The 27,579-nt window shown below is 38.8% G+C and overlaps 1 protein-coding gene across 5 annotated transcripts in view; it reads right to left on the bottom strand.

Annotated features, from left to right (window-relative positions):
- Positions 1 to 27,579, bottom strand: part of MICU1 (mitochondrial calcium uptake 1) — a 198,374-nt gene that overhangs the window by 97,586 nt on the left and 73,209 nt on the right. For all 5 annotated transcript variants that reach the window (XM_008052026.2, XM_008052027.2, XM_021709539.1 and 2 more), the window contains one exon: positions 11,537 to 11,619. In XM_008052026.2, coding sequence (XP_008050217.1) covers positions 11,537 to 11,619 — 83 coding nt within the window. The remainder of the gene's footprint in view (positions 1 to 11,536; positions 11,620 to 27,579) is intronic.

Genomic DNA, 27,579 nt, shown 5'->3' with positions numbered 1-27,579 from the left:
CACCTCAGCCTCCCAAAGGCGTGGGATTACAGGCTGAGCCACCGAGCCCGGCTAAATATTTTCTTAATATAGCTTTATTTAGAAAACTTTTGTTAAGGGCATCACATGAGATTTATTGAAAACATATCCATCCAACTAGTCATGTCAATGTTTTCTATGTGCTTATATGCTGTGGATAAAACCAAATTAAATATAAAATGTTTTGAAATAAAATCTCATTCCTTTTTTTCTGTTTCATAGTGTTACTTATCATTTCTCATACTTTCATACCATAAAACATTTCTGTCATGGTCTTAGGTAAATGTAGCCCAAGCAATTATAAGCTATTATCAGTCCCCTTTTTTTGAGTCAGAGTCTCATTCTATCATCCAGGTACACTCACAGCCACTGCAGCCTCGACCTGCTAGGCTCAGGTAATCCTTCCACCTTAGCCTTCCAAGTAGCAGGAGCCACAGGCGCGTGCTACCACACCACACTATTTTAAAAAAAATTTATTGTAGAGATGAGGTTTCACCAAGTTCCCCAGGCTGGTCTCAAAACCCTGGGCTCAGGCAATCCTCTCACCTCAGCCTCCCAAAGTGCTGGGTTTACAGGGGTGAGCCACTGCACTCAGCTATTATTCTTTAAAAAATATATTTTTTGTTGTTGTTGTTTTTGTTGGAGTCTCACTCTATCACCCAGGCTGGAGTGTAGTAGCACGCTCATGGCCACCACAGCCTTGACCTGCTAGGCTCTGGTAAGCCTTTCACCTCAGCTCCCCAAAATTCTGGGATTAAAGGCATGCGCCTCCACACCTGACCAATTTTTTTTTTTTGAGTTGGAGTCTCACTCTGTCGCCCAGACTGGAGTGCAGTGGCCGCTCCCGGCCACCGCAGCCTCAACCTGCTGAGCTCTGGTGATCCTTCCGCCTCAGTCTTCCAAGTAGCTGGAACTACAGGCATGCGCTACCACACCCACCTAATTTTTTGATTTATTGTAGAGATGAGGTCTTGTCAAGTTGCCCAGGCTGGTCTCAAATCCATGGGATTAGGCAATCCTCCTGCCTCAGCCTCCCAAAGTTCTGGGATTACAGGTGTGAGCCACCATGCCTGGCTAAAAAAATATATATCTTACTAGGATAGTTTTGTTTTATGATCCGCCATAAAATAGGTTAAGGAAAAAGATCTGTGTGATAGAAAAGTCAGAGAAAACCCAAATTACTGTCTGCAGCTGATTAATGCTTTTTAGTAATTTGTGCTTATGCATGATTACAGTGACATCGGAAAAAGATTAATGAAAGAGTAATGTTAGGTAATAGTTTGCTTCATGCAACATTAACTCTAAAGATAAGTGATGATGAAATGTGTGAGGTCTTCATATTGATGCTATAACATTTTAAAACAATTTGAAAAGTACTCTAGAATTCCACCTGAGAGTAAAGTTTGGATGTATGAAAGCCTATTGTACTTTCAAGTTAATAAATTATCATACTTCCCAAGAATGTAAAATGTAGAAAGATGAAACAGAAATTTCCAAGGAGAGCTGTTCACTCTTTGTTCACTCACTTTTTTCATTGATTGATTTTTTAAGAGACAGGTTCTCCCTCTGTTGCCCAGGCTGGAATGCAGTGACTCAATCATAGCTCACTGCAAACTGGAACTCTTGGGCTAAAGTGATCCTCACACCTCAGTCTCCAAAGTAGCTAGAACAAATGTGCACACCACCAGGCTTGGCTAATTTTTATTTTATTTTATTTTATTTTTTTGAGTTGGAGTCTCACTCGATCGTCCAGACTGGAGTGCAGTAGCCGCTCCTGGCCACCACAGCCTTGACCTGCTGGGCTCCGGCGATCCTTCCGCCTCAGCCTTCCAAGTAGCCGAAATTACAAGCATGTGCTACCACGCCCGGCTGATTTTTTGATTTATTGTAAAGATGAGGTCTCGCTGCCCAGGAGGGTCTCAAACCCACGGGCTCAGGCAATCCACTCACCTCAGCCTCCCAAAGGCACGGGATTACAGGCTGAGCCAATGAGCCTGGCTTAATTTTTAAATTTTTGTTGAGATGGGGTCTCACTATGTTGTCCAGGCTAGTCTAGAACTCCTGGCCACACGTAATCTTCCTACCCTGACCTCCCAAAGTGCTGGGATTGCAGGTGTGAGACACCATATCTGGTTCTGTTTATCTTTTGAAGACTTTTATATCAAATTTCCTTGTGATTAATATTATAAGTTATATCAATCTAACAAGGCTACTTATCAGGGGACCACATAAAATAAAACGAGCACTTCCTTCTCTGGCAAGTGAACAGAATAGTAAAGTGATTGTCCTCAACTCATTCAGCATGCCAGCAGCAATGCTAAAAACAAAACCCAGGTGTTCTAAATTCAAATCTATGATAGTGTCTATAATAGAAGTAGAGAATTTATGGCAACTTTGCTCCTGAGGAGTACCCTAAGCCATTTCTGAGGTTATTTCAAAACCATATATTTTTCTTTTTGTGCTTTCTATCTCTTCGACCCTTCCTTTTCCCTTTTCTTCTTGTTATTTCTCTCCCTCCTGCTTTTCAGGTCTATTTGAAGCCCTCTCTCAGTATTTAATACAGAAAAATTCTTAAGCCAGGCTCAGTGGCTCAACCTGTAACCCTGCGCCTTGGGAGGCTGAGGTGAGTGGACTGCCTGAGCCCGCGGGTTCGAGACCTGCCTGGGCAACTTGGCGAGACCTCATCTCTACAATAAATCAAAAAATTAGCTGGGTGTGGTAGCGCGCGCCTGTAGTTCCAGCTACTTGGAAGGCTGAGGTGGAAGGATTGCTGGAGCCCAGCTGCTCAAGGTTGTGGTGGCCGGAAGTGGCCACTGCACCCGTCTGGGCGACAGAGTGAGACTCTGACTCAAAAAAAAAAGAAAAAGAAAGAAAAAGAAAAATTCTTAATTTGCTTCTGGTAATGGATGAATAAGTCCATTCAGGCCAATCCACTACATATTGTAGACAAAATATACCAAACAATTATTGAAGGCACCAGACAATGATTATAGGCAGATACTGGAGGGGAGTTAAGATTTAGAAGAAGGAAATAGCACTGGATGAATTTCCCACTTTATACAGCTTTCAGTCTGAGGTAGTCTGCATCATAAAAATTGGCTATCACGCTCATTGAAAACCCTTAGTTTTTTGGCTTGAAAAACTAGATGACAGAGGTCGGGCGTGGTGGCTCATGCCTGTAATCCCAGCATTGGGAGGTGGAGACGAGAGGATTGCCTGAGCTCAGGTGTTCGAGGCCAGCCTGGGCAACATAGCAAGACCTCATCTCTATAATAATAATTAAAAAAAATAATTAACTGGTAGAACTATTAGCTTGCGCTGTAGTTCCAGTTGCTTGGAAGGCTGAGGCAGAAGGATTGCCTGAGCGCAGCAGCTTGAGGCTGTGGTGGCTGTGACACTGCACTCCAGACTGGGTGACAGAGTGAGGGGTGGTGGTTCAAGTCTGTAATCCCAGCACTTTAGGAGACCGGGCGAGAGAATGGCCTGAGCCTGAGGGCTCGAGACCAGCCTGGGCAACTTGGCAAGAACTCATCTCTACAATAAATAAAAAATTAGCTAGGTGTGGTAGCACACACCTGTAGTTCTGGCTACTTGGAAGGCTGAGGCGGAAGGATCACCTGAGCCCAACAGATCGACGCTGGGGTGGCCGTGAGCATGCCACTGCACTCCAGTCTGGGTGATGGAGTGAGACTCCAACTCAATAAACAAACAAACAAATAAATAAAAGCATTCAACTTCCCATTGGGTGTAGTAGCTCACGCCTGTAATCCCAGCACTTTGGGAGGCAGAGTTGAGAGGACTGCCTGAGCCAAAGGGTTCGAGACCAGCCAGGGCAACTTGGCGAGACCTCATCTCTACGATAAATCAAAAAGCTAGCTGGACGTGGTGGTGTGCACCTGTGGTTCCAGTTACTTGGAAGGCTGAGGTGGGAGGATCGCTTTAGCTTCAGCCTGAGAAATGGAGTAAGACTAGATTCCAACTCAAAAAATAAAAAATAAATTTTAAAAAGGTCAAAAAAAAAAAAAAAAGAGAGAAAAACTGAGGACAGAACTTGGAGCATCTACAGCTACTGGAAAGTGAGGGGAAAAATCCTGAAAAGGAGAAAGCCAAGAGAGAAGGCCCAAATGTAACATATAAACTGCAGTCAAAACTAGTCAAGCTAAATGCCAAAACACCAATATTCTTTAGATAAACATAACAATATCCAGAGTCTCTGCATCATGTCAGTAACAATATCCAGACTTTAATCTAAAATTATATGACTTGAAGAAATGGGAAAATGTGGCTGATTCTCAAGTGAAAAGGCAACCAATGGAGGCCAATCTCACGATGATCCAGATGTTGGAATTAGCAAAGATTTTAAAGCAGTTATTATAATAGTGCTTAGGTACATAAAATATGCTTGTAAAGAAGAAAACCTGAGAAAATTTCAGATGAGAAAGAAAACTATAACAAAATCCAAATGGAAGTTTTAGAACTTAAAACTGCAATATCTGAAATAAACATTCAATGAATGAGTTTAACAGTGGAGATGACATAACCAAAGAAAGAATCAATGAGTGTGATGATAAATCAATAGAAATTATACAATCTGAAGAGCAGAGAGAAAAAAGATTGGGAGAAAAAAACACAACAAAACAAAACAAAACGACAGAGCCTTAGGAATTTGTAAGACAATGTCATATGATCTAACATTTGTGTTACCAGAGTTCCAGAGAAAGAGTTGAGAGAAAAATGGGGCAAAGTATTTTACATGTTAAAATAATAGCCAAAAATCCTTAAACTTGATAAAAAAAAAAAAAAACCACACAAATTTATACATTCAAGTATTCATCAAATTCCAAGAAGGGTAAACAAAAAGAAAACCACACTTATGTACATCATAATTAAACTTCTGAAGACCAAATATAAAGAGAAAATTTGGAAAGCAAGCAGAGAAAAATAACATATTACATACAGGAGAACAATGATTCAAATAACCATTGACTTTTCATCCGAACCAACGAGAAGTAGTGAAATGACAACTGAAAATTTTACACCTATGCTCAAAATCCTTTATCTAGAATTTCCTTCCCCAAATAGCAATGAAATAGACATTTTCAAACATAAAAAATACGAAAAAGATGTCTACTACAAAAAAGTACTTAAAAAGTGTTTCAGATTGAAGAAAAATGATACCAAATGGAAACTAGATCTTCAGGAAAGAATGAAAAGCATCAGGAATGGTAAATATATGAGCAAACAAAACAGATTATTTTCTCTTTTATTTTCTTTTTAAAAAATACATGACTGGTTAAAGCAAAATTCTTAACGTATTAAGGGATTTATAATTATGTAGGAGTAATACAAAGGACAGTGGTAGTATAAAGAATGGAGAAGGGGTAAATGGAGCTATGTGGTTGCAACATTTCACATTTTTTGGTGAAGTATTAAGTGGGTTATTTAATACTTAATAGTATAATATTAAGTAGATTATATACAGTTAAGAATGTATGCATTTGCAAACTATCCCTTTGACAAGAGATTAATACCAAGGCATACAAAGAACTCAAACAACTCAACAGCAAACAACTATATAATCTGATTTTAAAATGGGCAAATTGGCTGGGCATGGTGGCTCATGCCTAATAATCTTAGCATTTTGGGAGGCCAAGGTGAGAGGATTGCCTGAGCCTACGGGTTTGACACCAGCCTGGGCAACTTGGTGAGACCTCATCTCTACAATAAACAAACAAAAAAAATTAGTCAGGCACACACTTGTGGTTCCAGCTATTTGGATGGCTGAGGCAGAAGGATCGCCTGAGCCCAGCAGGTCGAGGCTGCAGTGGCCATGAGCATGCCACTACACTCCAGCCTGGGTGACAGAGTGAGACTCCAACTCAAAAAAAAAAAAAAAATGGGCAAATGGCTGGTTGTAGTGGCTCATGCCTATAATCCCAGCATCCCAGCACTTTCGGAGACCGAGACAGGGGAATTGCTTGAGTCCAGGAGTACGAGACCTGCCTGGACAACATAGCCTTGTCGCTACCTTAAAAAAAAAGATAAGAAAACAATAGTAACAAAAAGCAAAGTAAAATTTAAAAATGGTGGTGAGTAGATTGCCTGAGCCCGCGGGTTCGAGACCCGCCTGGGCAACTTGATGAGACCTCATCTCTACAATAAATCAAAAATGAGCCAGGCGTGGTAGTGCGCGCCTGTAGCTAGTTACTTGGAAGGCTGAGGTGGCCGGGACCCGGCCACTGCACTCCAGTCTGGGTGACAGAGTGAGACTCCAACTCAAACAAACAAACAAACAAAAATTAAAAATGGGCAAATGATCTGAATAGACATTTCTCAAAAGACAGCATACCAACAGCCAACAGGTTTATGAAAAAATGCTCAACATCATTAATCATCAGGAAACTGCAAATCAAAACCACAATGATATCATCTCACCCCAGTCAAAATGGCTATAATCAGAAAAGCAAAGAATGACGAATGCTAGCAAGGATGTGGAGAAATGTTGGTAATGTAAATTAATACAGCCATTACGAGAAACAGTATGGAGGTCCCTCAAAAAACTAAAGATAGAACTACCATATGATCCAGCAATCCTATTACTAGGTATATATCTAAAGGAAAGAAAGTCAGTATGTCAAAGAGATACCTGCACTACCATGTTTATTGCAGCCCTATTCACAGTAGCTATGATATAGAATCACCTAAATGCCTATTAGATAAGTGGATAAAGAAAATGTGATATATAATCACAATGGAATATTATTCAGCCATAAGAAATAATGAATTCCTGTCTTTGCAGAAACGTGGATGAGTCTGGAGGACATTATATTAAGTGAAATATGCCAGGCACACAAAAACAAGTATCACTCAATTATTGGAGATAAGAAAGTTGATACCATAGAATTACAGTAGAATAAGTGGTTATCAAAGACTGGGAAGGATATGGGGAAGGGGAGATAGGGAGAGAATTACAAATGAATAAAAAATTACAGTTAGAAAGAATAAATTCTAGTGTTCTATAACACCGCAGGGTAACTAAAGTTAATAATTTATTGTACATTTCAAAATAGCTAGGTGAGAGGATTTTGGATGTTACTAACAAAAGAAATGATGTTTGAGGCAATGAATATGCTAATTACCCTGATTTGATCACTATACATGGTATACATGTGTCAAAATATCACACATACCCCATAAATATGTAGTAATGTGTCCATTTTAAAAAATGGTATGGGAACTATAGAAAACATTTGGCAATTTTTAATAAAATTAAATGTATTTTTAAAAGTATGATATTATTTTTTAAAAGTAAGTTGTAATTCCTATAGCAAATACTGTAAAAATAATGCAAAGAGGTATAGCTTAAAAACCAGATAAACTAGAATTCTTTAAATTGACTTGATTAAATTAATCCCAAAGGCGGCAGGAACACAGAGCAGAGGAACAAAAATCAGAAAAAACAGAAACCAAATGGAAAAAAAAGCATCTCTAAACCCAACATAACCAAAAACTATGTTAGTTGCTAACAGAGTAAATACTTCAATTAAAAGGCAGAGATTATGATAATGAGTAAAAAAACAAGACCCAGTTGGAGTCTCACATTGTGTCTCCAAAGAATGTCTTTTAAATACAAAGACAGAGATAGATTTAAAGTAAATGACTATATACCTAAGCCTGAATTTGTATACCTCACTCTGAATTTTACCCCACATCCAATAATAATAATTAAAAAAAGTAAAGTAAATGGATGGGGGAAAAGATATAACATACACATAAAGCGTAGAAAGGATGAAGTTGTTATGTTAATATCACATAAAGTAGACTTTAAGCTAAAGAGTATATCAAAGGTAGTTGGGTGTGTGGCTCATGCCTATAATTCCAGCATTCTGGGAGGCAGAAGCAAGAGGACTGTCTGACTCCAGGGTTTTGAGATCAGCTTGGGCAATTTTATTTATTCTCTACAATAAATAAATAAAATTAGCTGGGTATGGTAGTGTTTGCTGCGGCTCCAGCTACTTGGAAGGCTGAGGCAGAAGGATTGCTTGAGCCCAGCAGGTGGAGGCTGTGGTGGCCATGAGCGACAGAGTGAAACTCTGACTCAAACAAAAAAACAAAACAAAGAAAGTATTACCAACAATAAAGAGTGACATTTCATAATGATAAAAGTATCAATTCATCAAGAAGACCTAATAATCAGAAATGTGCATAGAATTTCAAAATACATAAAACTAAAAATGACAAAATTAAAGGGAAACAAATAATTCTATATTATAGTTGGAGAGTTTAACAATTCCCTCTCAACAACCGCTAAAAATGACTGGATTAACAAAAAGAGTCTGTAGTGATATAAACTATGTGAAAGACACTATTAGCCAACTTGACCAAATTGACATTTACAGAACACTATACTCAACAACTGTGAAACACATACATTGAGGACACATTGTATGCTTACCTAGATAAACCATATGTTGGCCCATAAAATCAGTCACAATAAATTTAAATTATAAATCAATAGCAATAAGATACATTAAAAAACACTCATACAAACCCAAATACTTGGAAATTAAAAAAAACACACACTTATAAATAATCAATGAATCAAAAAGGAAATCTGGGAAAATATAAAATATTTCAAACTGAAAGATAATGAAAATACAATACATCAAAATTTGTGGAATACCGCTATAGCAGTACTTAAACAGAAATGCATAGCTTTAAACAAAAAGAAGAAAATTTTCAGATCAATGACTATTGTAAGAGGCTTGGGGGGGGGAAAGGCGGTGTAAGCTTAAAATTAAGCAGAAAGAAATAAATGAGGGTAAAAATCAAATAACCAGAAAACACAAAAACCATACAGAAAAGCACAAAATCAAAAGTTGTTTTTTTGAAAATACTGACAAAATTGATAAATCACTCACCTGATCAAGAGAAAAAGAGAAGGAATACAAATTACCAATACTAGGAATTAAGTAGATACCATTACAGATTCCATAATCATTAAAAGAATAACTAGGGAGTATGGTGAACAACACCATACTAATAAATTAGAAAATTTATAGGAAATGGACATATTTCTTAAAAAATACAGACATGTTATTTGAGGCCTGGAATTTAATCTAGGTCTAATTTGATAAATTAAATAAATATTCAGGCAAATCAAAAGGAAGGTAAAAAAATATTCTGAGAAGAATTCACAAACCAGAGAAAGGATTCAATGAGAAAAAACTCTAGTTTCTTAAATTTAGAAAAAGTTGAGGTAATAAAATTTTCATTTCAGGGTGACAAATAAGATTGCCTCAGTTAAAATAATTAGTAAATCACTAAAATAGACTGAAGATATTAGGTGGACTTAGTGCAAATATGAACAATATCTCTAGTTATTTTGAAATATTTGTGCAGTTTCTTACTTTAAAGATACAATGTACCCAATACTTTCTCCCACTTCCTGGAACATTTACCCCTTTCCTCATTTTGAAAATACAAAAAATGCTTTCTCTTGTGTGTGTGTGTGTGTGTGTGTGTGTGTATTTTTTTCCTGTATTGAAACCACTTCTTTCTATCATAATAACTATCTGCAGAAGTATCATGGCTCCCAATGGCAGAAGTTCTATAGAAATGTAATCTCCTCCTAGGATTCAGAATAAACTGTAAACATCCATGACTAGAACCTACTAAGTCAAAGGTGTGGCATGATTTTTCCTTCTCTTATAGAAATTCTTGAATAAACTATGTAATTCATCCTTGTATTCTGCAACTGCCTGGCACATAGTAGCTTTTTGATAAATGTTGAACAACACATAAATGAATAACCATAATTTATCCTCTCAGCCAGAGGCATTATAGTCTATTCATGTTAGGAAATCACAGCAACCTTGACCTTAATCATATGCTCAAATATTCCTTACTTTTAGAGTGAAAACAAACAAAAACAACCATCTGTTCAAAGGATAATTTAGAGAAATGACATATTAGGTACTTAAAAATGCAAACAGCCTCTGAATACACTGACCAAGGCTAAAGTAACTCCCAGGGTCATGAAAAGGTATTTTAAATATTAATGTATTTAAACAGGACAGAGAGTCAGGAAGCAAAAACACGGTTTCTTAATCAACTCATCTTTGACAAAGCCACCAGTAACAATCATTGAAGAAGGGAGACCATATTCAGCAAATAGTGCTGGGAAAACTGGCTAACTACATGCAGAAGAATAAAACTGGATTCCTACCTATCATCATATACAAAAATCAACTCAAGTCCGAGTATCACATGTTCTCACTCATATAATGGACCTTGAACATCCAACCTAATACTATAAGAAAATGACCGACAGTAGTGGGAAACTACAGGGGGCGGGGGAAGATGGGATTATCGAGCAAATATCTGTCTGGGGATGGGGAAGCACCTCTTATCAATAGGGTGCCTGAATGAAGCGTATCTGTATACCTAACCCTTAACTGTACCCCAATATTCAGGATCTATAAGGAACTAAAACGAAGTGAAAGAAAAAGAAAAAACAATCCCATTAACAAGTGGGTAAAGGATATGAACAGACATTTCTCAAAAGATGACACGCACGCAGCCAACAGACATATGAAAAAATGCTCAGCCTCACAAATCATTAGAGAAATGTAAATCAAACTATAGTGAGATACCACTTAACTCTGGTAAGGATGGCTATCATTAATAAGTTAAAAAATAACAGATGCTGGCAGGAGTGCACAGAAAAGGGAACACTTCCACACTGCTGGCGGGAGTACAAGTTAATTCAATCTCTATGGGAAACAGTGTGGCAATTCCTAAAAAAGAACTAAAAATTGATCTTTCATATGATCCAGCAATCCCTCTCCTGGGAATATATCTGGAGAAACATAAATTGCTATACAAAAAAGATACCTGCTCACACACGCTTATTGCTGCACTATTCACAGTAGCAAAAACATGGAACCAACCCTGCTGCCCATCGAAAAGTGGACTGATAGAGAAAATGTGGTAAATATACATGATGAAGTATTATGTAGCCAAAAGGAGAACAAAATCATAAACTTTATAGCAAACTCGATGAAGTTGGAGACCATCACACTAAGTGAACTACTACAGAAACAAAGAACTGAATACCGCATTTTCTCACTCATAATTGGGCCCGGAACACTAATCATATTAGCACAAGAGAGAGGTTAGCAGTTGCTGGGCACCGCTAGGGGAGGGAAGAGGGGGGCAGGGAAGGAGGGAGGGAAGGAGAGAGGGAGGGAGGAAGGCGGGGGCACATAACAAAAAGGGTACCTATTCTACTACCAGGGGAGTGAGGGCAAGTTGGAAGCCCAAACTTCACCTGCATGTGGCCTACTTATGTAGTTAACCCTCACTTGTACCCCACATATCAATACACAAACAAATAAATAAATAACTGGATGAATCATGTGCCTTTCAGCTTCTAACTATTTGCTTCACTTGATACTGGCTTCCTGCAGATAAATAAATATTAATGTATCGAAAGGAACTCTTCAGGACAACTTGCCTGTTCAAACTCCTCCATGTCTACTTCTCCATCTCCATTCAAGTCAAACATCTTGAAAGCAATTTCAAAATTTCTCTGAGGAGCTGCAAGTAGAAAGGGAGAGGAAGAGTAAGGGAGGGAGGAAAAATAAAAATATCTAGAAGACATTGACTAAAAATGAGTTCTTCCCTTAAGAAAAACAAATGGCGAAACACTAAAACGTAATATCAAGGTCACAAAATGAGACTACGTTTATTGAGATCAATCTTTTAGGAATGCTCCTTAAAACCAAAAGAGAATTTTCCTATGATCAAGAATGACAGCACTTGTTTATCTTTGTGTTTTGACCTAGAAACAAAGCAACAAAACCCGACTGACTGGTTGTGACAGTCTCTGTGAAAGCTGAGAGTTCCAAGTTGTATATCTCAAGGAAATACCCAGTATTAAAGAGAATGCATATGTTATGTTCAGTAGTTTAGGCTTGGCCATACTAAATAGAAACCCACAGGCAACATTAACACTCCTTTTCTTAAATATTTCAGCTTTGCTTTCTTAGACACTATCCTCTTGGTTGTATAGTATTAATGTTGTTTCTCTGTTGTTTGTATTATTTATTTGGGTAAGAAAATCTCTGGGGTGAGATATACTGCTGCTAAGAAAGAAGCTAAGACCCTAAGTCTCTGTCTTGCCCTTACAACAAACTAGTTTTCTACTTTGCTCTTTTAAGTCCCTCTACTGTAAATTCAATCAGGAGTTCTGTGCATGCCATTCTGCCAACAAGGATAATACAAGCTGTTTTCTTATATTAGTTTACTCACTATCACTATAGCTTTTGGTAAAGCAGAAAAGTATACTATAAACTACTCAACTCTATGATGTGGTATGGTATTTCAGTTGTATACAAATTACTCAGTATACCTAAATACAAAAATTAAGCTGAAGTTTAAAAAACAAAATGAAAAAAAATTTACAAAGCTTGACAAGATGGTATATTTTCTTTCCCTTAAGTAAATGATAAAAACTCTTCAAGGCTTCATTAGTGTTCCTAGATCAATCAAAATATAATGAATATACTTTGTACATTGGAATAAAACATAAACTTAACAGCCCTCCTCCCTTACCGTGCTATATGTTCTGGTAAAGAAAACTAAGCTGTTTACTTACTTCCTTTGGTGCCTCAGATTTATATAGCCCTAGAGAATAAACCAAAATAGATATCCTATGTATCCTAAAACCACTGAATTAAAATTTCAGTTAATATCATTTTAACTAAAAAAGTAAAGATCATATGTAGACAAAATAGTAAAAATGAACTTTGTACATAAAACGCAAATTGTAGAGCATCTATATTCCCATTTGCTCATAAATTTGTCAATGGAAACACTTTCTGGGCTTAAATTCCATTTTCAGGTAGTTATTCAGCAAGATTAGCAATTCCTGGTTTTTAGTTGACTGTATGAATCACATGCCTGTTTCCAAGTGTTTGCCTCACTTGATAACTGGTTTCCTGCAGATTTGTTCTTCTTCAGGCCATAACTACAATTGTTGGGAAGGATGCACACAGATGAATTTGATTTTTGTATATTTATTGCCACTTCTCAAGTTTTTCCTACCTGTTTGAATGTTATCTTCTCTGGAGGAGTTACTACGTACCAAGAATTGAGCAAGATAATTTCAAGCTGTTTATTATTTGATTTTATAGTCTCAATCCTGAAAGTTTTTATTTCTTTATTTTTCAGCAGAGAAGGAAACTGGAGCTCAAAGCAGTTAAATGACTAGCTTAAAATCACACAGTTAATCTGTAGCAGAACTAAGAACTGAATTTAGGTCAACACTGACTCCAGAGTCTACAAACTTTTCATTATGCCTCCAAAACAAATACAGAGGTACTTAAAAAAATAAACACATACTCTTTATGCTGACATGTTTTGACCTAGAAACAAAACAGCAAACCCCGACTCACTGGTTGTGACAAGCTGAGAGTTCCAAGTTGCCATCTCAAGGGATATCCAGTATCAAAGAGACTGCATACGTTATGTTCAGTAGTTTAGACTTGGCTGTACTAAATGGAAACCCACAGGCAACATTAAACTCTCAGATAGGCTTGTCATATGTTTTTAAACATTTCTGACTATAAATCTCATTAGACAGAAATGCACTCTTCTATTCTTCCTTATTGTCTCACACTGGTCCACTTCACTCATATACATTACTTAAATAATTCCTGTAGATACTTGGGATTGTAACAAATGGCAGACAGGATGAAGCCACTAAAGGTTTTAAGGAAAGTGACACAATTGTGCATTTATAAAGGACTTCTCTAGCTACTGTATAAATGAGTTACAAAAGAAAAGCCAGTTTCAGAGAAGATTAAAGAGGCTCTCAAATGTGGAAAATGTGAACTGAGGTGATGGCAGTGGTAATGGAGAGGTGGAAACAAATTCAAAATACCTTAAAGCAGAAATTTTATAACTTAATAATTAGTTAGCTGTGATGGGTTGAAAGTGAAAAGTGATGACAGCATGACTGGCTTAGACTACTGGGTGGTTGCTAGTCATTAACCAAGAGATAAAATAGATGTAAAAGATTTGAGAAATAAAATGAGTTCAGATGGGTTCTGCTAAATTCAAATGTTGCACACTTATTCAGATGGAGATGTTTAGGAGATACCTGGGAATACGGGCTCAGAAGAGAGAGGTTCAAGCTGGGAGTTGTAAGTGATTTGCTGCAAAGAACCAGAAATGAAGTTGCCCAAGGAGAATGAAAGAATGCAGGTGGAAGCCAATATTTAAGGTGCAAAGGTGAAGAAAAGAGAAAAGCTGCAGCTATCGAGAAACAGCATCACAATATCAGGAGGAATACAGTCCAGATGAATAGAAATGGGAAAGAAATTGGCGAGAGCCAAGTCAATACGCTCCCATACATGAATTAAAGCATTATTTCCATTCCCCATCTCCACCTATTAGAGGCTACACAGAGTGCTTAAAAGTTAGCTTTATCAGGCCAGGCGCAGTGGCTCATGTCTATAATCCCAGCACTTTGGGAGGGTGAGGTGAGAGCCTGAGCCCACAGGTTCAAGACCAGCTTGGGCAACTTGGCGAGATCTCATCTCTACAATAAATAAAAAAACTAGCCGGGCATGGTGGTGCGTGACTGCAGTTCCAGCTATTTGGAAGGCTGAGGTGGAAGGATCACCTGAGCCCAGCAGGTAGAGGCTACAGTAGCTGTGAGTGTGCCACTGCACTCCATTCTGGGCTATGGAGTAAGACTCCAACTCAAAAAACAAAACAAAACAAAAACTCCCCCAAAAACCAAAAAAATTAAAAATTTAGCTTTATCATAATATTTTATTCTACCTATCCTGTAAGTTCCATGATGGCCTGTGACTGGATTACTTAAATGATTAAATGAGTTATTCTAGCAAATTATAGCTAATGTAGTTAACTAAGGTTAAATACATTTTTCCAAAGTACTCCCTGTACTGCCTGAGGTTTCTGTCTTTTTACCCTGGTTTAGTTACTTTCAAACAGTATTTTTTTTTTTTTTTGTCAAGGTCTCACTCTGTTGCCCAGGTTGGAGGGCAGTGGCATAATCATGGCTCACTGCAGCCTTGACCTTCTGGGCTCAGGCAATCCTTCCGCCTCAGCCTCCAGAGTAGCTGGGACTATAGGTGCGCATCACCACATGCGACTAATTTTTTGAATTTTTTTTTGTAGAGATGAGGTCCTGCCATATAGCCCAGGTTGGTATAGTACTCCTGAGCTCAAGCAATCTTCCCACCCCGGCGTCCCAAAGTGCTGGGATTACAGGTTGTGAGCCACTGCACCAAGCCACAAACAGTATTTTTTTTTTTTTTAATGCGGAGCTACTTAGAGTGCTTATTAAAGAATACCTGCTGATACCACGAGAGGTTGTGCTCCTGTGCTCTGGACACTGCTGAGGCACGTTGAGCAGTAGCCTTGCACGGTCTCATTTAGGCCTCACCAGGGAAGGTGTTTCCAGGAGGAGCTCTATCTATTCAATCTTCATCTGCTGATTGTGTCAAAGCATATAAGACAAACAAGCCAAAAACCAGCTTGCTTTAAGTGAAACATGCCACACAGAATATGGTATCAGGCAATTCTATTGCAAAGGTCCCTATCTCTTCTCAAATGTAGTCTTAAGGGTAATTCTTAAATCTAGCTGTCTTGGAAAGCATTATACTGCTCTGTGTTTATGCTAACTTATAACCTGTTTCCATAGAAAGGTTCTAAGAGAGGAATTCCTTTGAGTCTTAGGCTACTTAAAGTTAACAGTGAGGCTGTCCCCTCTGCTGAAAACGCATAATTTATTTTCTACAAAACAATTTTCAAAATGATCTTAACAAATGCTGGAGCTGATTGAAACAGATTATATACAAAGTTCATTACTATACTTTTTCTTTTTTGAGTCAGATTCTCACTGTCGCCCAGGTTGGAATGCAGTGGCATGTTCACGGCCACCACAGCCTCAACCTGCTAGGCTCAGGTGATTCTTCCAAGTAGCTAGCCTTCCAAGTAGCTAGGACTATAGGTGCAAGCCACCACACCTGGCTAATTTTATTTATTTGTTTATTGTAGAGTCAAGGTCTTGCCAAGTTGCCCAGGTTTGTCTCGAACCCCTGGGCTCAGGCAATCCTCTCACCTCTACCTCCCATGTGTTGGGATTACAGGCGTGAGCCACAACACTCAGCTATACATCTTTTAACTAGGTTTCCATAACAAACTTTGCTACTAGGATATGGAACTATATTAGGTCTATTTTGGTTAAGAATTCATTTTTATATTATCCTACCACGAACAATAATGGTAATAATAACTCTAGATTATTTCCTGAAACACAATTTTTTTTCTATTTTGTTTTAGTAATAAGAAAAAAAGCAGCCTGCAACATGGCTGTCCGTCTGGGGCATTGTGAAGGCCACAGAGTCTTTCTCTGGACAGCACCAGACACATTATCTCTGCTGGAAGGGGCTAGTTGGCTGTAGTAATGGGGAGAAGTAGAGACGCTGTCACTCTGCAGTGCTTGTGGGATTTCAAAGGGTACAGGCTGGTTCCCTGAATAGCACCCCAGATTCCCTTATATCAGGAACACTACATTGCTAGTGGTGCTGGGAGAATGGCTGGGCTTCAATACCATTGTGAGGGGCTTTAGGTCAACTGTACCTATAATGCTTCATCCCAGGCCACCTGCTCTCCAAGTCCTGAGGCAGAAAAGCAGCCGGAACAGAAGATCAACCACACTAAACAGATGATTATTCAGGACTTTGTAATATCCTGATATCACATAGTAAGCCAGGAGCCAACTTTTGAGGAAGAATGGAGGTGGTCATGAAAGGGTTGGTCCAGGCTAGGCATGGTGGCTCACACCTATAATTCCAGCACTTTGGGAGGCTGAGGTGAGAGGATTGCCTGAGCCCACGGGTTTTAGACCAGTCTGGGCAACTTGGTGAGACCTTAACTCTACAATAAATAAAAAAACTAGCCAAGTGTAGTAGTGTGTACCTGTAGTTCCAGCTACTTGGAAGACTGAGGCAGAAGGTTTGCCTGAGCCCAGCAGATTGAGGCTGCAGTGGCCGGAAGCATGGCACTACCTTCCAGCCTGGGCAACAGAGTGAGACTCTGACTCAAGGAAAAAAGAAGAAGAAGAAAGGATTGGTCCAGAAGCTTAATAGGAAGATGGGTATGGAGGACAGTAATGCTTTTGCCCAGAGGGTTCTGATTCTGTGCTTGTCACCTGCAGAGCTATATTCAGGGAAAGGAGGCCACTGCAGGGAAGCAGGGTGGTACAGTGGTGCCCTCCCAGCTCTGGGAAGCTTATTGCTGGGCTGTTGCCCTACACCTGCTGTGCCCAGGGCTGAGGTCACCTATTGCGGATTTGTTGTCAAAGGCTAGTGCCCAACTATTACTTGGAGACTTGGACTAAATGCCATGAAGTGGCTGAACTCATTACTTGCAATGCAATCTCAGCACCAATCAACAATCTGTTAGATCCTGACTGGATCAACCTTGTGCTCGTGGATATGTTTTCTAAAGCCTGAAATGATCCAATAGAAGTGGTTAAACCACTCTATCCAGCCAGTGCCCTGAACAGTCCCTCAGTACCCAAATCTCGGCCACTGATTGTTAAGGTAGAGTTTTCCAGAAGCAAGGACCCCTTCTCCAGCAGTAGCACTGGCGCTCCTGAACTTCAGTAAGCCAGAATGACCTTCAGGCCCCTCTCCAGAAGTTGAAGAAGACATGAAGCTACAGAGGGAGATTTAAGTGGGTTACCTGAAGAACGAGAAACAGGAAACAACTCATCTTATTTCCTATAGCTAGATGTTTGAGTCTCCCTGTTTTTAGGTGAAGACGCAGTGCTGGCATCTCCGCAGTTTGAACTGGGCAAAGAAATCATCATGCTCAAGACCCCAGACAACTTCCTCTCTGACATGATCTGGGATGCCCTGAAAGCCCTAGAGGGTTCCTGGGCTCTAGAGCCTAAGGATGGTGAGGGATCCAAAGGAATTAAAGGAGAGGCTAAAGTGAGTTCAAGGACAGAAATAGAGACAAGCCTGATGACTTCCATGCTGAATTCCTGCCCAGAAATCTAGACTGACACAGACAAGGAAATAGAGCAAGGAGATGCTGCCTTTCTTTTTCTTTTTCTTTTTTTTTGAGTTGGAGTCTCACTCTGTCACCCAGACTGGAGTGCAGTGGCCACTCCTGGCCACCGCAGCCTCTACCTGCTGGGCTCTGGCGATCCTTCCGCCTCAGCCTACCAAGTAGCTGGAACTACAGGCATGTGCTACCACGCCTGGCTGATTTTTTTTTGATTTATTGTAGAGATGAGGTCTCACCAAGTTGCCCAGGCGGGTCTCGAACCCGCGGGCTCAGGCAATCCACTCACCTCAGCCTCCCAAAGGTGCGGGATTACAGGCTGAGCCACCGAGTCCGGCCTGTTGCCTTTCTTATAGTTTTGCTTGAGGAGTCATAAAGAACTTTCCCCTCCATGACCTTCATGAGTAGAGAAGTATTTTACCAATAGTGTGAACTCCCTTGACTGTAGTTAGCCACTAGTTCTGCTTTCTTCTTCTCCACCTAGTCTTCTCAGCTCAGCCACCTCAGCTTTGAGCCCCTGAGCACTCCACATGATCCCGCTGTTATCCAGAACTTTCGCATTACTGGCCCCATTACTGATGGAGAGCACAGTGGTACCAGATTCCACCCATACATGTTCTGTACCATGAAGTAGCCCTTGATGGAGAACAACAAGGGCCTACAGTAGCTGGCCTACCACACTGTGAGTTGCTGCTCCTGGGAGTTCCTGATTCTGCAGATTTGTCTCAGAGAGAAACCAGATCTATGAAAGTTCATCAAAAGTTTGGAGTTTCCCCTGTGTACTGCCTGCTTGCTTTTCACATCTAGCCACCCTAATTTGAGAGCTTAGTGGCCGATTGGGTTGTGGGGCGGGATGGTGGAAGAGAATGCAGTATTGTGGTTCTATACTGTGAAAGTTTGCTTTAGGAGCTTTGGGTTTTAGTACTGGAGAGTGCTGGCCACATTCTTGCTGAGCAAGTCCTTTGCTGCTAAATACTTTGTTCTAGAGCTTCATCTAGTTTAAGCTTAAAAAAGAAATTTTCACATGTCTACCTGTGCCCATAAGGTAGTATGAGGATTTAAGTTAACTTTTTTCAGATCTGTAGATCAATTACTCTTAAATATTAAAATAATGAGTACCACATGTTCTCACTCATATGTGGACCCTGAACAATCATCGTAATACCATAAGAAAGGGAAACTGCCGGGGTGGGGGGCGGGGAGAAGCACTTCATCAATAAGGGTACCTGATTTCAAACCAGGTAAAGGGGGGACCAAAGGCAGGCCCCAACTTTACCTGTACAAGGGTCATTTGTATACCTAACCCTGAATTATACTCCACATCTTTACAATAAAAATTTAAAAAATATATATTATTCAGAAACTCTTGCCACTTTTTCTCCTTCAACAACTAGGCATTTTTGTATATTGTCCAACACCTCTAAAGCACAAGAAAAACAAGAAACTGTAATAAGATTTAACTTACGCCGGGCTTGATGGCTCAGCCGGTAATCAAATATATAACCTATACCCTACTAGCACTTTTGTATACTAAAAAATGGTTAAGATGGTAAAATTTAGGCCAGGCTTGGTGGCTCAGCCTGTAATCCCAGAACTTTGGGAGGTCAAGGCGAGTGGATTGCCTGAGCCCACAGGTTCAAGACTGGTCAGGGCAACTTGGCAAGACCTCGTCTCTACAATAAATAAAAAATTGGCAGGGCATGGTTGCATGTGCCTGTAGTTCCAGCTACTTGGAAGGCTGAGGTGGAAGGTTCACCGGAGCCCAGTAGGTCAATGCTGGGGTGGCCGTGAGTGTGTCACTGCACTCCAGCCTGGGTGACAGTGAGACGTCAACTCAAAAAAAAAAGATTTAACTTAAAAACAAAACCCCCATGGACTATAACTGGTTACAAAAGACACTGTAAAATAAAATAAAATAAAATAAAATAAAACTTTATAAAATAAGGTTAAAATCAAGATTCTTTCTTCTGGTTGTGTAGGAATTAAAATGAAAAACATTGTAACAACTTTTTTACCATTTAGTGGTTTAATATGCTCAAACAAAAGTTAAGCTTTTTTTTTTTTTTGAGAAAGAGGATTTATTGAGAGGATAAAAATGGTAAGACGTTTTCATTGCTAACTTTGAGGATACAATATCAAGAAATTTCCTTAGTGGGGAAATAAGACAATAAGGCAATCTGAAATAGCTAAAATCCGTGAAATGTAAATGCATTAATCTAAATCTTCTAAGTCTTTTTCCTTTAACATAGAACAGAAAAACGATTCTCCTGGTGAAATGATGAATGTCAAGAATAAAGGATAAAATCTTCAACAATCCAGGAGAAAAATAAATTAGTTATTAGAAAGAAGAAAGTATGAAGTTGTATCATAATTCCCCACGACACTTGAAAATTACATAGTAAGTTCTATAGAATCCTGAGAGAAAACAACTTAAAACTAAGAATTCCATAAAAGTGAAGTCATCATTTACTTATATTAGCAATAGAAGTTATTCTCAGACATGAAAGGACTTTGAAATCATATAATCCATATATCCTTCCTAACAAAATTTCACAAGAGACAGTAACAAAAGTCTGGAGCAAGAAAGGGCTGATAAACTGTGGTTCTAACCTGCTGGCTAGCCTATTGTTTATGTAGTTTCTATAGCTACTTTTGAGCTACAAGGGAAGAGTTTAGTAGTTGCAACAGAGACATTATCACCCACAAGTCTAAACTATTTGCTGGCTATTGCCTTGCTAAGCTATGGTCTGGCCATGTTTTCTTTGAGCTATGGCCAGGCCATGATTTCCTAAGTGTTGGTCTCCTCTCCTATCTTGGGGAGGTGAATCTCCTCTCTCTTCTCTCTCCCTAATTTACTTCTCAAATAAACTATATTTTTTCAATCTAAAAATAAAATAAAATAAAATATTTGCTATCTGGCCCTTTAAGAATAAGTTTGCCAACCAAGGTTGATGAAGAAATTCTTCAGCCTGCAAGAAAAATCAATCAAAATATAGAAATAGAGACAGGAAGATGAGATAAATTAAGAAGTGTCCAATAAATTAAGTGAATAATAAAATCAGTAAAACAGAATTAGGCTTACATAATGGCTATTAATACAGTAATAATAATGGCATCTGACATTTACGAAATGCTTATTATGTATCAGGCACTTAATATAAATTATTTAATCCTCCCAACCACCCTGTGACATTGGTACTATTAATATCCACTCTGTTTAAGAAAAAAAAGAGGAAACTAAAGTACAGAGTGTGTCCAGGGTCACAGAGGTAGGATTCGAGTCCAGAGAGGCTAAGAGAGCATGCACTCATAAAGATTACAGCAAAATGGGTACAAAATAATAAAATGAAAAATACTTCTTGATAGTGAAAATATGAGTATATAACAAAATCATTTAATAACAAAGATAACTTGGAATAAAAAATATTAACATTAACAAAAACTGAGTGGAGAGAAGAAAGTGAAAGGAAGCAAAATCTCTCAATTTCCAACTGGAGACATCAAAAGACATGGATGGCTTCATCCTAGATAAAAAATACCCCTCCCATGTATATTTGTGTGTAGATTTAATTAAAATTACCACTAAGAGAGTACTGAAATTACCAGGGAGAAAAACCCAAAAGCAAAAAAGTTAAAAGAAAAAAAAAGTAGCAAGGACGCAAAAAATAAATAAATAAATAAATAAAACAAGGTGAAAGAAGTAGGACCAAATAAGTCCCCCAAAAGTTAAATAAATTAAGATCCTCAGACTGTATCAAATTGTTATTTATAATAAACATATTGAAAAAAACAGGAAAATAAAAATAAGGGAAAATACAAGAAAACTAAAATAGAAAGAAAGAAGGGTAGTAATATTAATGTTAGAGAGAAATGACTAAAGGCAGAAGAACAAGGGTCATTTTCATATTTCTTTTTTTAATCAATATTGTTTATTATGATATTGTGGGGTACAGTTATGGGTTAGGTATATAAATATGCCTCGTTCAGGCACCTTGTTGATAAGAGGTGTCTCCCCGTCCCCAGACAGATATTTACTACCGTTAATCCCATCTCCCCTCCCCAAAGTTTCCCAAGTTTCCCACCACCACTGTCAGTCATTTTCTTATAGTATTACGTTGGATGTTCAAGGTCCACTATATGAGTGAGAACATGTGATACTCAGATCTTTGTTACTGGGAGAGATCACTCAGTATTATAGACTCTAGCTCCATCCAGGTTGCTGCGAAATTCATGATTTTGTTCTTTTTTATGGCTGTGTAGTATTCCATCATGTATATGTACCACATTTTTTAAATCCAGTCCTCTTTGATGGGCAGCATGGTTGTTTCCAGGTTCTTGCTATTGTGAACAATGCTGCGATAAACATACGTGTGCAGGTATCTTTTCTATAGAGTGATTTGAGTTCTTCAGGGTATATTCCCAGTAGGGGGACTGCAAGGTCATATGGGAGGTCAATATTTAGAGCTTTTAGGGATCGCCATACTGTTTTCCACAGAGGTTGCACTAGTTTGCACTCCCACCAACAGTGTAGAAGTGTTCCCTTTTCGCCACATCCTCTCCAGCAACTGTTAATTTTTTGAGTTATTGATAATTGCCATTCTGACTGGAGTTAGGTGGTATCTCAGTGTGGTTTTGATTTGCATCTCCCTGATGATTAGTGAGGTTGAACATTTCTTCATGTGTCATTTTCATATTTCTAATAGGTACCAGCATTACTAAAGTACTAATAGGTATCTATAGGACAAGGATAATACATCAAAATATGTAACAAAACATTAATTAGGAGTAAAGAACAAATTGAAAAAAATTAATGTAATAACTCAGTCTTTGACTGAGAAAACTTAATGCAGTTATAGAGATTTTATGTAATACAGACCAAGTGTATTTTTTATACACACACGGCACACGGGGTCTTCAAAAAGTTCATGGAAAATGTAATGCAGTTATAGAGATTTTATGTAATACAGACCAAGTGTATTTTTTATACACACACATGGCACAAGGGGTCTTCAAAAAGTCCATGGAAAATGGTTATTATGAAAAACCTACACATGAATAGTACAAAATAAAACTTGTACTAAGTTGTTATAATATCTCTTTTATTTTTAATAGAGATGAGGTCTTGCTATATTGTCCAGGCTAGTCTCGAACTCCTGGGCATAAGCAATCCACCTGTCTCTGCCTCCCAATATGCAGGATTACAGGCACAAGCCACTGTGCTCATTTATAACATCTCTGAAAAGGATCTAGTTTGAGGCACTGAGAAGAATAAAAAAATCAGTGTAAAAAGAACCCCTATCAGAGCAATATGAATTCTGCTAAAATTGGAAGAAGGGCAAATATCAAATTTGGCGAAGCTTGGGTGGAAGAATGGTGAAATCATTGATGCATTATGAAGTTTATGGGGCCAATACCCCAAATAAATCTGCAGTTTACAAATGGACAACTTGTTTTAAGAAGGGATAAGATGGCCGGGCTCAGTGGCTCAGCCTATAATCCCAGTACTTTGGGAGGCCGAAGTGAGTGGATTGCCTGAGCCCGCAGGTTTGAGGCCAGCTCAGGCAACTTGGTGAGACCTCATCTCTAAAATAAATTAAAAAAAAAAATTAGCCAGGCATGGTAGCACACGCCTATAGTTCCAGTTACTTGGAAGGCTGAGGTGGAAGAATTGCTGGAGTCCAGCAGGTTGATGCTGGGATGGCTGTGAGCATGCCACTGCACTCTAGCCTGGGTGACAGAGTGAGAATCTAACTCAAAAAAAAAAGAAAAGAAGGGACAAGATGATGCTGAAGATGAAGCCTGCAGCGGCAGACCATCCACATCAATTGCAAGGAAAAAATTCACCTTGTTCATGTCCTAACTGAAGAGAACAATTAACAGCACAAACAATAGCCAACCACAGACATTTCAGTCAGTTCAACTTAAATAATTCTGACTGAAAAATTAAAGTTGAGCAAAATTTCCACTTGATAATTGACAAGTGGCACCCAGATCAGCTGCAGACAAGAACAGAGCTTTCAACAGAAGTTTTAAACACGTGGAATCAAGTTCCTGAAGCATTTCTTTAAAGAATTAGAACATATGATGAGATACAGCTTTACCAGTATAATTCTGAAGAGAAAGCACAGTCAAACCAATGGCTACCAAGAGGTGGAACTGGTCCAGTCAGAGTAAAAGCTAACAGGTCAAGAGCAAGAGTCATGGCAGTAGTTTTTTGATATGCTGAAGGCATTTTGCTTCCTGACTTTCTGGAGGGCCAAAGAATGGTAACAACTACTTATTAAGAGAGTAATTTGAGAAAGTTAGTCAAAGCTTTCATAGAAAAAACACTTGGGAAAGCTTCACCAGAAAGTTATTCTTCACTATGACAATGTCCCCGCTCATTCCTTTCATCAAACAAGGCAATTTTGTGAATCTCAATGGGAAATCATTAAGCATCCACCTCACAGTCCTGATTTGGTGCCTCCTTTCCCTCCCCGCAATCTTAAAAAAATTCTGTACAGACACCCATTTTTTCTTCAGTTAATAATGTAAAAAAGACTGCATTGACATGGTCAAATTCCCAGGACCCTCAGTTCTTTAGGAATGGACTAAATGGCAGGTATCATCTCTCCTATAAAGTGTTTTGACTTTAATGGCGCTTATGTTGAGAAAACTTATATTTTTTATTTTAATCTTTCAAGCATTTTTCCACAAGCTTTTGAAGTCCCTCATATATACTAATTCGCACATGCATACATTCACAAACTCATATAACCATGAGTTTAAAAAAACAAATTTCAAGGTAGAATTTTTATAACTATAATGCAATAAAACTAAGTCAAAGTAGTAAAACACTCTGACCAAGCTAGATGTCTAAAAAGCATTTCACAAAATTAAAAAATTTAAAAAGTGGTAATTTTTTTCTTTAAAGAAATAGAAATAGGAGCTATCTTTAACATGGTAAAGAATATTTAAGCTGGGTGTGGTGGTGTACACCTGTAATCTCAGCACTTTGGGAGGCAGAAGTCAGAGGACTGCCGGAGCCCACGGGTTTGAGACAAGCCTGGGCAACATGGTGAGACATCCTCTCTACAATAAACCAAAAAAATTAGCCAGGCATGGTGGCACGCACCTATAGTTCCAGCTACTTGGAAGGCTGAAGAGGAAGGATCGCCTGAGCCCAGCAGGTAGACGCTGTGGAGGCTGAAAGTGTGCCACTGCACTCCAACCTCGGTGACAGAATGAAAAAAAAAAAAAAGATGATTTATCTGAAACCAAGATTCACGATATACTTAATGGAAAAATGCTGGAAACATTTACTTTAACATAATGAACAAAGTGGGGATGTTCATCATTACTGCTACTATTTCGAAAGTTCTAGGCTGGGCTCGGTGGCTCAGCCTGTAATCCTCGGCTTTGGGAGGCCGAGGTGAGTAAATTGCCTGAGCCCGTAGGTTCGAGACCTGCCTGGGTAACTTGGTGAGACCTTATCTCTACAATAAATTAAAAAAAAAAAAACTAGCCGGGCATAGTAGCGCACGCCTGTAGTTCTGGCTACTTGGAAAGCTGAGGCGGAAGGATCGCTGGAGCCCAGCAGGTCGAGGCTGCAGTGACCAAGAGTGTGCCACTGCACTCCAGTCTGGGCGACAGAGTGAGACTCCAAATCAAAAAAAAAAAAAAGAAAGTTCTACCTAAAGCAACAATACAATGAAATATAGTAAACATGTTGGAAAAGAGAAAAATCATATCATTATTTGCAGATTATATGAATGTCTCCCTAAAAAAATCCAAGTAAATGAACCAAGAATTTAGCACTACTACTGACAGTAACATGTTCAGTTATAAAATATATATGTAAATAGATTTTGGGTGGGGAAACCAAAATGCTGTACCACAGCATCTTCCTAATTATTCTCTTTCTTCTTGGCCTATTGCTTCATATTTATTTATTTTTTGAAACAGGCTCTTGCTGTCACCCATGCTGGAGTGCAGTGGTATAACTATTACGGTCTTGAGCTTCTAGACTCAAGCAATCCTCCCACTTCATACCTCTCAAGTAGCTGGGATGGCAGACAGGTGCATGCCACCACACCCAGCTAACTAAAAAGAAATATTTGTAGAGACAGAGTCTATGTTACCCAGAATGGCTTTATGACCCTCCCACATTGGTCACCCAAAGTGCTGGGATTACAGGTGTGAGCCACCATGCCAGGCTTTGGCCTATAGTTTCCACTGACCAAATGAAATGTTTTTTGAGATAAAATCAAGATAAGTCTGGAGTTATCATGAAATCCTATGGAGGAACTAGGATCTAAGACAGACTCATGCCCAAGTCTGTACCAGATAAGAAGATTATTTCCCACATGCATAGACAATCAGGCTTTTTGGAAATATTAGCTTAAAAATAGTAACTAATAATTTCTGTGGGCTCACCATATGGGTCAGGCACTGTTCTAAGTAACATGTGTGTTTTAACTCATTTAATTCTATAAACCAAAAATAAAATTCTATGCCCCTCAGCAGATTGAATAGATCCTACCTGGGCTAAGGAAAACCTGAAGAACTAAATTTTAGGCCAAGAAGTTGGATAGGCCTTGTTATATCCCCCAACTCCCCCCAAACCTAGAATTATCTTTTGGAGAGTGGGTCCCTGATAGTACAGGCTTCCCCTGCAAGATAAGCATTCCAGGAAACCATCTGCATCTGTGTCCCAGCTAGCATTGGTGTGAGAGGACTGTGTTTGGCTTCAGTGAACTTTTTTTGGGGAGATTCTTTCACCATGCTTGCCCATTTCGTGATGGGTGATTTACATGAACAACCTGCCCATAGCACACTAAGTGTTCACAGTTTTTACCAGAAAAATGACATGAACCGTGTGCCCCACCTCCCTATTCACCAGATCTTGCCCTAAGCTACTTTGTTTTTGTTTCCTCATATGAAAAAAGTCCTCAAATGGAAACATTTTGCTGATGTGGAAGAGGTGAAACAAAAAAACAGCAGAAGCACTAAAAGGCATCAGAACGGACGAGTTAAAAAACTGTTTTGAGCAGTGGAAAAGTGTCTTGATAGGTGTAATGCATCTACGGAGAGGTCACTTTGAGGGTGACTGAAGTTTAAACATGTAAGAATAAGTACACAATTTCTTATAAATAAATTATGGGTATTTTGGGGTCCCCCTTATACATACTACTTGCTGACCAATATATAGGTGAAAGAACCAAAGAAAAGACAAATCAGTTTTATTCAAAATTTTCTCTTTGGACTTCTGATTTTGATGTCAAGTAGAGAATAATGCTAGGAAAAATATTTGGAAGGAAGGGTGAGAAGAGACAAAGACAGATGTACCTTTGGTGGCTTAGCAAAAGCTGACTCTATAGATCTGAATTAGGTCAAGGAAAGAAGAGGCTTATACTATACATGGTAGCTTTGGAGGCTCCCTCTTTCTAGCAAGATCACTTTGCCAAG

Source organism: Carlito syrichta, unplaced genomic scaffold, assembly GCF_000164805.1.
Source record: "Carlito syrichta isolate Samal-C Ts95f unplaced genomic scaffold, Tarsius_syrichta-2.0.1 Scaffold254036, whole genome shotgun sequence".
NCBI lineage: Eukaryota > Metazoa > Chordata > Mammalia > Primates > Tarsiidae > Carlito > Carlito syrichta.
This window is presented reverse-complemented; position numbering and strand designations above follow the sequence as displayed.